This window comes from Penaeus monodon, chromosome 6 (genome assembly GCF_015228065.2).
Source record: "Penaeus monodon isolate SGIC_2016 chromosome 6, NSTDA_Pmon_1, whole genome shotgun sequence".
Taxonomy (NCBI): Eukaryota; Metazoa; Arthropoda; class Malacostraca; order Decapoda; family Penaeidae; genus Penaeus; species Penaeus monodon.
This window is the reverse complement of record NC_051391.1, coordinates 12,982,185-12,992,184: the sequence shown is the minus strand read 5'-3', so window position 1 is coordinate 12,992,184 and position 10,000 is coordinate 12,982,185. Positions and strand designations below refer to the sequence as shown.

Below are 10,000 nucleotides of genomic sequence, written 5' to 3'. Positions count from 1 at the left end.
TCTTTAAAGACGTCCGAATTCGTGCTGTTCCAGGCCCTTTGGGAAAATTAAATATCTTCCTGTACACATAAATACCTACGGTTTTCCTTCCTTCGTCAGTCCCACCGAAACACATAATCACTGTGAATTTTCCTCACGTAATTTCTTGTGCTCCTATTTTTTGTCTGAAAGCTTAGTACCTCTGTCCAAAAATCTGACCGTGCAAAGAAAAATCATTTCCTGTTTTTGTATATTTCTGTGTATAAAGAGGGAAAGGGGGCTGGGAGGGGAGAAAGAGAGAAGGGAAGGGGGGAAGCAAAAGAGAGATGGGAAAAGGAGGGGAAGAGAGAAGGGGAGAGAGAGAGAAAAGAGAGAAGGGGGGGGGGAAGGGGGGAAAAAGAGAGAGAGAGAGAGAGAGAGAAAGAGAGAGAGGGAGGGGAGAGGGGGAGGGAGAGGGAAGGGAGAGGGAGAGGGAGAGGGGGAGGGAGAGGGGAAAAGAAGGAGAAGGGGAAGGAGAGGAGAAGGAAGGGGAAAGGAGAAAAAATGGAGAAGAGATGGGGAAGTAGATGGAGAAAGTAAAGGGTGGAGAAAAAGTAGATGGAGAAGTAGATGGAGAAGTAAGGGGGAGGGGAAATAGATGGAAAAATTAGATGGGAACGATGGAGAAGTAGTGGAGAAGTAGGGTGGGGAGAAGTAGTGGAGAAGTAATGGAGAAAATAGATGGAAAAAAATAGAATGGGAAGTAGATGGGACGTAGATGGAGAAGTAGATTTGGGGAAGTAGAGGAAAGAGATGGAGAAGTAGATGGAGAAGAGGAAGGAGAAGGAGAGGAGAAGGAGAAGGAGAAGAGAGGGGGAGAGAGAAAAGAGGAAAAAAGGAAAGTAGAAAAAAGAAGGAGGGGGAGAGGAGAGAGAGAGAAGGGGGGAGAAAGGGGAAGGGGAAGGGGAAGGAAAAAAGAGAAAAGAAAAGAGAGGAGAAGGGGAAGGGAGAAGGGGAAAAAGGGGGAGAAGGGGAAAAGGGGAAGGAGGAAGGGGAAAGGGAAAGGGAAAAAAGAAGGAGGGAGGGAGGGAGGGAGGGAGGGAGGGAGGGAGAAAGAGAAGGAGAAGGAGGGGGGAGAAGGAGAAAGGGGGGGGAAGGGGGGAAGGGGAGGGGGGAAAGGAAGGGGAAGGAGAAAAGAAGGGAGAAGGAGGGGAAAAAAGGAAGGAGAAGGGGAAAAGAAGGGGGAGAGAGAGAGAAAAGGGAGGGAGGGAGGGAGGGAGGAGGGGGGAGGGAAAGGGGGGAAGGGGGGGAGGGAGGGAGGGGGGGGGAGGGAGGGAGGGGGGGGGAGGGAGGGGGGGAGGGGGAGGGAGGGAAAAAGGGAAAAAGGAAAAGGAAAAAAAAAGGAAGGAAATAAGGGAGAGGGAGAGGAAAAGGGAAAGAAGGAGAGGGAGGGGGGAAAGGGGAAAGGGGAGGAGAAGGGAAGAGAGAGGAAAGAGAGGGAGAAAGAGAAAAGGGGAGAGAAGAGGAGAGAGAGAAAAAGGGAGAGAGAGAGAGAAGAGAGAGAGAGAGAAAAGGGAAAAGGGGGAAAGGGGGGAAAGGAAAAGGAGAAGGAGAAGGGGGAAAGGAAGGGGAGGGAGAGGAAGGGGAGGGAGGGGAGAGGGGGGAAGGGAGAAAGAGAAAGAGAGAGAGAGAGAGAGAGATGGAGAGAGAGAGGAGAAGGAGAGAGGGGGAGAAAAGAGAGAGAGAGAGAGGAGAAAAAGGGAGAGAGAGAGAAAAAGTACAAAAAATAGAAGTAATGACATCAACATGGAAATAGAAAAAAGATGCCTTAAAAAATTAAAAACAATAAAAATGGAAGGAAAAAAACAGAAAAAAGCATATATTTTCACTTTTTTTTTTTCCTAAAAAAAAACAACCGTCATATTTTTTAAAACAACTTTCAAATGATGACACAAAACTGGAAGTCATCCTCTGGTGTTTTGTTGGCAGGACTCTTAATAAAGAAATTTAAAACCCTGGAATGTGGAACTGAGTATTATTTTGTTTTATTCTATATTTTGTTCATGTATGCTAAGAGACTATAAGATAAAAAACAGTATGAATATCCTTTTTTCCCCATGCTTATAATGACAAAAAAAAGAGTTCAGTAGATGTTTAAATCATCCAACAATACACAAAGTTGCCATACTGCCTTCTCTTTCTAAATACCACATAGTTACTGCATCATGCCTCACTCAGTTCACCAAAATACAAAGCTTTACCTTTCTTTCAAAATTTTTCTGTACACAAAGCTACTGACAGGTGCCCGGTTATCTTGAATACATTGCTGTTTGTACATGCGATACATTTTCTCAACGTTGAGGTCCTGCGGAAGGGAGGGTCTGTTATTGACCTCATTACTCTGGGGATCAATGGGGAACGCTTTGATGTGCTGACAGATATAATCTACGTCCTCTTGTTTCGTCTTGTTTTTGGGCGAGTGGTTTCCTCGTCGGTCCTGCAACAGTGGTATTAGTATCAGTGGTTGTTGTTGTTGTTGTTATTGTTATTGTTATTGTTATTGTTATTGTTATTGTTATTGTTATTGTTGTTGTTGTTTGTTGTTGTTGTTGTTGTTGTTGGTGGTGGTGGTGGTGGTGGTGGTGGTGGTGGTGGTGGTGGTGGTGGTGGTGGTGGTGGTGGTGGTGGTGGTGGTGGTGGTATTATAATAATAATAATAATAATAATAATAATAATAATAATAATAATAATAATAATAATAATAATAATAATAATAATAATAATAATAATAGACAATAACAATAACAATAACAATAACAATAGTAGTAGAGTAGCAATATAAGTAGTAGTAGTATAGTAGTAGTAGTAGTAGTAGTAGTAGTAGTAGTAGTAGTAGTAGTAGTAGAAGTAATAGTAGTAGTAATAGTAGTAGTAATAGTAGTAGTAATAGTAGTAGTAATAGTAGTAGTAATAGTATATATATACTATATATAAATATACTTCAAGAGTATCTTATGTAAACTGATTTTCAATTTACAATTTCCATACATTTAAACAAATACATATTTTGAAAATTCTTAGATAACTTACTTTCAAAGCAAAGGGAGATTCACAGGCCACAGCTTGTAGCACGCGATCCACTCGGCCATTGGAAACCCCGTGCAGCTGCAGGAATGCGGTTTTACAGACTCTGACTGGCTTTTCACCTGGCTATAATTTGGGTTAGACATTAGACATTTTGTTAGAATTCTATCTTATAGCCTATACAAGTATTGCTAGACTTTATTTGCAATGCCATTAAAATGTTATAAGAAAAGCTCTTTAATTACAGATTATAAATAAATTTGGCAGTTTCTATTATAAACCTTAAACTGAGTAGGAAATAAAATACCTTCATTTGGACATTATATATCCTTGTATAAGTTCTTGTGAATTTTTCTAGCACTTTGTCTCTCTCTCTTTGCATGACAGGTACTAACACAACCTTCTGTGCAATATACTCATTTTGCTTTGTAAAGTTTCCAAATTTCCAAAAGTTCATGAAGACCTGCCTACGAGAGTCCTCAGAGCCTATCTCTGGTATACAGCGATACTTGCAACCACAGTGTTTATCCACATAATGTTTTTCTTCTTTCAACTTCCCTGCTGCAGTGTAATAAGCTGCACCACTATTCCTCTTGAATTTTCTCTCCAGCCTCGTCATAGAGCCCACTTGTTCTCCACTTTCTTTTTCCTTTTGGGTTCAGGTAATCTCTGATCTTCCACTGGCACTTGTTCTCTAGTCTGCTCAGAGAGATCATTCAGAGCACTGGGAGCTGAAGTGGGTTGAACTTCCTGAACTTCAGCCACAGGTGGATTTCTAGCTGACGCACTCTTTTTGCCGGTCCAAGATTTTTCAATGTGTCGATACACCCACAGACTCACTGGCACTTTCCCCCTTTCCTCGCACCATCTTTTATACATTTCATACATCTTTTTGACAGACAAGTCCTTTCCCCCTGTTTCACCGAGATCACCAATGCTGTGGATGGGGTTTCTCCTCCCTCCTCTCGACTGTACCTCACTGACCAGATGTGCTGAGTCACAAGGTCGCAATCCTCCTGGGAAGTCTTGTTGCTTGGTGTGTGCTGACCCCTCTTGTCCTGTGAGAATTGGCATTGATTAAATCATTTAATAAAACTATTTTTTTAACCAATCAGGAAAAACAAACATACACAGGCAATTTTTCTTTTAAATAGGTTTAATTAAATATCTTAGCTATTTGGTTTAATAACTCCCAAGTGACATATCACTCATGATGATGAAACTATACTTGTCAAAATCATGATGAAGAATAGGTTGGATGAGATTAATTATCTTCAAACTGCAAGAGATGTATTTGACTGGTTTTGTTTATATCTACCTCAGAGATACAAGATCATAATAAGGCAACCAATAATAACTGCACTGTAATTAACTGTACTATAATCCAAATAGTAACTTTAATAATGAATCAGATAACACGAAATAACAGCCATATTACTGATGCTGCTAATGCTACTAACATATTAATACTGTAATAGATGATGATGATGATGATGATGATGATGATGATGATGATGATGATGATGATGATGATGATGATGATGATCATGATGATGATCATCATGATGATGATGATCATGATGATGAATGATGATGATGATGATGATGATGATGATGATGATGATGATGATGATGATCATGATGATGATGATCATGATGATGATGATCATGATGATGATAAAAACAAAAATAATCATTCTACAAAACCAATATCATAAAATAATAAAAAACATAAATAATGTCAGCTTATTTACTCAAATCAATACTATATATATATATTATATATATATATATATATATATATATATATATATTATATATATATATTTTATATTATAAATATGATATATATTATACATATATATATATATATATATATATATATATATATATATATATAATATATTATATAATAATATATATATATATATATATATATACACATACATACAGGCCATTATGATTAGGATGAAAAAATCTATATCCAAGAATCAAAAGATTTTGGCTGAATCTGGTTACAGAGTCATAGCAACTCACAAGATGTCACCTGCAGAAATGGAAAAAAAAATAATAACAACAATCTCATTGAATGATGAAGAATGACTTAATAGTCATATTGAAGACTTTGATCTAATCTTGAACACCAATACACACTAGCTACAGGATAAGCCAATTAAAACAAAACTACATTTTTATAAATTTCTAAATACAAGTCAGTTTTTTTTTTAATACAGCCAAAGCATATATTACACCTAAGTTTTCTTCTTCACTGCCTACCTGTAAAGCATCAGGCATTTGACAATTCACAGCCTGAAGAATGCGGTCCAGTCTGCCATTGGAGACCCCATGGAGACGCAGGAACATTGTCTTGCATATACGTGTCTGTTTGCTGCAGTTCTGATTCAGAAGGAAAGATAAAATATGTCTTGTGTTTTTCAAGTGAATCTATTTTTTCTACCATAAAAAATTGCTATTCAAGTGAATATACAGTAGAAAATGATGAGGATTTTCAAAATAGTTTATGATAATAATTACATAATATCATAATTTCATCATTTTGTAATGTTTAAAAGAAGTTAAATGGACAGCAATATTTATATTCATCACATTAGTTGTACAATCTAAAAAAAATTGTAAGACTTACTGGTAAACGAACACAATAAAGTCTTGATACTGTTTTTGAATTTTTCTCTTCCAATGGTTGTGTCTGTTTTTTCTTGACATTGGGTACAAGTATTACATTTTCAGCAAGATACGTATTTTGTTTACTAAAATCACCAATGTCCCAAAAGCTTCTAAATATATTTTCTCTGTCTGTCACACTACCAAGTTTGGAGAGGCACTTATTCTTACACTCACAATCCTTATCCACATATTTTTAGCTTCTAGATTTTTCCTGCAGCTTTTAATGTAAGATTCTCCTCGATTCCTGAAAAGACTTGGGCAATTTTGGGGCACTAATTCCCCCCTTTCCCTTTAGTTTCCTTTTTTAAAAACCCCTTTTTCTCTTTTTTTTGAAGATAAAACTATCATTTTCTTGTTTTAGATTGTGAATTTTTAAAAAAGGTACATGATGTCACCATTGAACGGCGGCTAAGTTTCATATCTCTGCCCCTAAAGTTGCTTTTGAGCGTTACTTGGGGGGTGGGAAACAGAAGTGGAGGGGTCCGTACAGCAACATTTAAAACTTTCGTATGAGAAGTTTTGTACTTGTGGTGCCGGGACCTATTCACAGAGCAACACCCACATTGTGAACACGCATGGTATGAGTAAGGGGTGTGCTGGCTGTGGGTGTCAACCCCAGGTTACCATCCCCAGAACCTCCTACTTGGTTTTTGGGCCCCAGCCCTGTATATTTACAGGAGGGCCAGTGATGTGACGTTGAGTTACTTATGTTGGCATGTTTGATATATTGATATTTCCATAGCCGAAGCGATTTTGGAAAACTACGTAATGGAAAAACACCCACAGTTTGCCCAATATAGAGACAGGAAAACTGGACTGTGGATCCTTAGATTGGCAATTTATTAAATACTTTGGAGGTTAACAGAACATAATTACTGTGAGAAAAAAAATAAAGCACATTTTACTTTTGCAATTATTTTTTTTCCCCTTTTCCATTTTTAGTTTTTTTTATTTAGTTTCTCAAAGGGCTGTTGCTCCATATCAATGTTTTTTTATGCGTTTTCTCAAAATGATTTTTATGTTAAAAAACATATTTAATATGTAGCACGTAAATATCAACTGAAAGGGATTTGTCACTTTTTGAAGTTCAAAATTCACTTTAAAATATGCCCTTTTTTTTTATTCCATTATTTTAGTTTTGGGCCTTTTAGAAAAGTTTTTGAAAAGAAAACCCAAAAGTCCATCTCATTTCCTAACACAAGAAAAATAAATTAAAAAGTACAAATAAAGACAAATACTTTTGATCTACACACTATAAGTTTAAAAAGAGAACCTTTTATCCCTTTAGTTTAAAAAAATATGAGCTATTAATAGAAGTAATAATTTACTTTTTGCTTTATGACAGGAAAAGATTGATTTTAATTTCCTGGATATGTTAGTTTTAAAAAACATAAGAGTAATTGTACATTTTTTCCCAGTCTTTGTTATCAGAAATATTTTATCCAGAAAACCCTTGATGATCATTTCCCCAGGATTTTGTAGAAAACTACAGATGAGGGAGTTTCAGGCAAGATGACTTACCCCAAGGCAAGAAGAATACCGGGAAAAATTCCCAAAGACACCCTCCTCTCAAAGGGAGCAAGCTTTTTTAAAACCCATTGCCCGACGGGTGGAATGTACGTACATGCCATGGCATGGGGGGGACCATCTGCCAGGGGCAAGTACGCACCCCCCATAGAGGATGCTGGGAAAAGCCCTGTTTTTTTTTTTACAAAACACGGCAAAGATTTTTTTTTGCCCCGGAAAAAGGGGTTAAGTCGGGTTTTTAACACTTTTTCAATTTTTTCCATGCCCAAAAAACAAAAAAAAAGCAACAAAACCCAAATTTTAACTCCATGATGCCCCCACACTGCTTTTTTATTCGGACTATAGACAAAAAAAATGATAACTATGGAGCTTATAACAAAAAAAAAATACCCTTTAGTCCGATTTATCAGGAAGTTTGGCAAGTAGAGACTTTTAAAAAAATAATGAAAATTTAAAAAAAAAATATCCCTTTGTAGATACGAAGAAAAAGGGAGGGATTCTGGTATTTTGGGGGAGTGGTCGCGCAAGGCCGGGCCCACGATTTTAAGCCCCCGGCCCGCGAGGGGCCCCCGGGCCCCTATGAAGGGTACCCGTCAATTTTGGGTTAATAAACAAGAAAAATTTTTGACATTAAAAAATCATAAAAGTTACATTTAAAAAAGATATTTAAAAATTTCCTGTTTAAAAGATGAGGGCTATACAGGTTGCAGCAGTAAAAGAGAAAAAAAGGAACCCGTGGCCCCAGATTTCTCATAACACAAGATAAGGGATTTGGGAAAAAACCCAAGGGATCTGGAAAAAAAGCCCAATTCTCCTTTTTACCCCAGTGCAACTTTCATCTTACCTCCGTAAAACCCCTGGGTTTGGGGATTGGGAGGATACCTGTCTGTGGTTTTGCCCAAAATTGATTTAAAAGCATCACTCTTTGTTTAAAAATAAGACAGTTGTTACAAACTTTATTTTCAACAATATTAGCCAAAAATTCCCCTGGTCCCCCAATCTTCCTATTTCCTTTTGGTTTAGGACCCAATGTACTTAAATTTACCACAGATTTTGGTCCAATTTTCTGATGGTATTGGAGGGCAAGTTTAAACTCTCCCCATACAAAAACTTGGGTTAAACTTTTTTAATGTTTGGGACCGTTATTTCTCATATGGAAAAAAAAGAAAACCCATGAAACTTTAAACTTTTAAAAGGGGAGTTATACAGCCGGGGTCAAAGAGTTTGAATTTGGGGAGTGGTGATTAAAAAAAAGTGAGTATTTTTCAGCGGATTTCCCGGTTCATATTTTATTTGGGGCAAGCGCCTTTCCCGATAAACTTTTTTGTGGTTTCGGTGAGTGCCCGGGACTCATATGTGGGTGGGATTTACTTGAATTCAAGAGTATGAGGTATAAGTAAGAGAATGTTTATTCTATTTGTAGTCATATTTTTTACTGTATTTTTTATTACAAACTTGGAAAGGAAATTTCATAGATGCGAGTCCTTAGTTTTACTAGTCTGCTCCCTTCATGTGCAATTCAACTTGTACCAAATGGCTGTGAGAAATTGAAATTCTCCAAATTACACTCAGTAGTTAAGAAAACAAATAATTAATTAATTACTGAGATGAAAATAATCATTTGTGCAGCATGGCCAGGGTGGAAATAGAGATAATTTTGTGCAGACAGACTGCGTTGAATCACAGTGCAGTCTCTTGCTGCAGTATGTTAATACCAGTCCATGTTATATTATGTAGTTTAGTCTAGTGATGAGATAGACCTATAAAATGAATAAAGATATTCACTTCAGCTTATTACATCTACACATTGTTTAAGGATATCATACCTCACAGTTCCCTTTTATACTTCACATATTTCGTACACAGTAAGGCCAAGAGGGCCAAGATTGTCATTTCTCTGTATTATCAAAATAATTAATTCAGACGAGAACCTTAACTTTATAGACCTTCTATAATTAACCTTTCCAACTCTTACCCATATACTCATTCCAGAATCAATCCTCCTGACGTAGCCATCAATACCTGAAAGACTTAAATAAATGAGAAGACAAGAACTCACAAAAAAAAAACTTCCGTAAACGTCCGTGGCTTTGTTTACGTCTGTGTTTGTTTACATTCTAGAGATCATTTGTTCCGGATCGAATTTCGTTTTTATTTTCTCGAACCTTTTATGATTTTGACGAATAATAACCTTTGGAATAGTTTATTTCTTTGCCCTTCATTATCATTAGGTATTTGTAGTTTTTAATATTGAGCGTGTTATTATTATTATTATAATTTATAATGAAAGTTTCCCCTCTCTTATTTTGTAACATAAGCGATCCATTTCAAAAAGTAAATTTTCTGAAAAAAAAACACGGCTTTTAAATGGCTTGTTATTAAGTTTTAAGGACACAGGTAATAGCTGTCGTCATATGCAATGATGAAGTAATATAACTAATGAGGAGGAGGAGGAAAAACGTTGTTGACGCTGTCGCTGCTGTTATGTTGTTTTGTTATTACCATTATGGTATTATTATTTTTGTTATTACTCATGGTATTTTTATTACTGTTGTTATTATTACCATTGTGGTTTTATTATTACTGTTATTTTTATTACCATTACGGTATCATTATTATTGTTGTTATTACCATATTATTGTTACGCCGGTCCGCGTCTTCTGCCAACAAGGCAGGTAGCAGTGTTATTACAGGTTGAACATGAACTAAGGAGACCCAGCGTCCGAACACCAAAGAAAGCCAAGGC

At 36.8% G+C, this 10,000-nt stretch overlaps 1 protein-coding gene across 1 annotated transcript in view; it reads right to left on the bottom strand.

The window, feature by feature from the left end:
• Positions 1-2,011: 2,011 nt before the first annotated feature.
• Positions 2,012-10,000, bottom strand: part of LOC119573867 — a 9,129-nt gene continuing 1,140 nt past the window's right edge. Inside the window, 11 exon segments of the mRNA XM_037920973.1 lie at positions 2,012-2,455; positions 3,049-3,168; positions 3,350-3,684; positions 3,687-3,995; positions 3,998-4,100; positions 5,320-5,439; positions 5,687-5,922; positions 5,925-5,971; positions 6,276-6,488; positions 6,966-6,979; positions 8,099-8,320. Coding sequence (XP_037776901.1) covers positions 2,216-2,455; positions 3,049-3,168; positions 3,350-3,684; positions 3,687-3,995; positions 3,998-4,100; positions 5,320-5,439; positions 5,687-5,922; positions 5,925-5,971; positions 6,276-6,488; positions 6,966-6,979; positions 8,099-8,320 — 1,959 coding nt within the window. The 3' untranslated portion in view covers positions 2,012-2,215.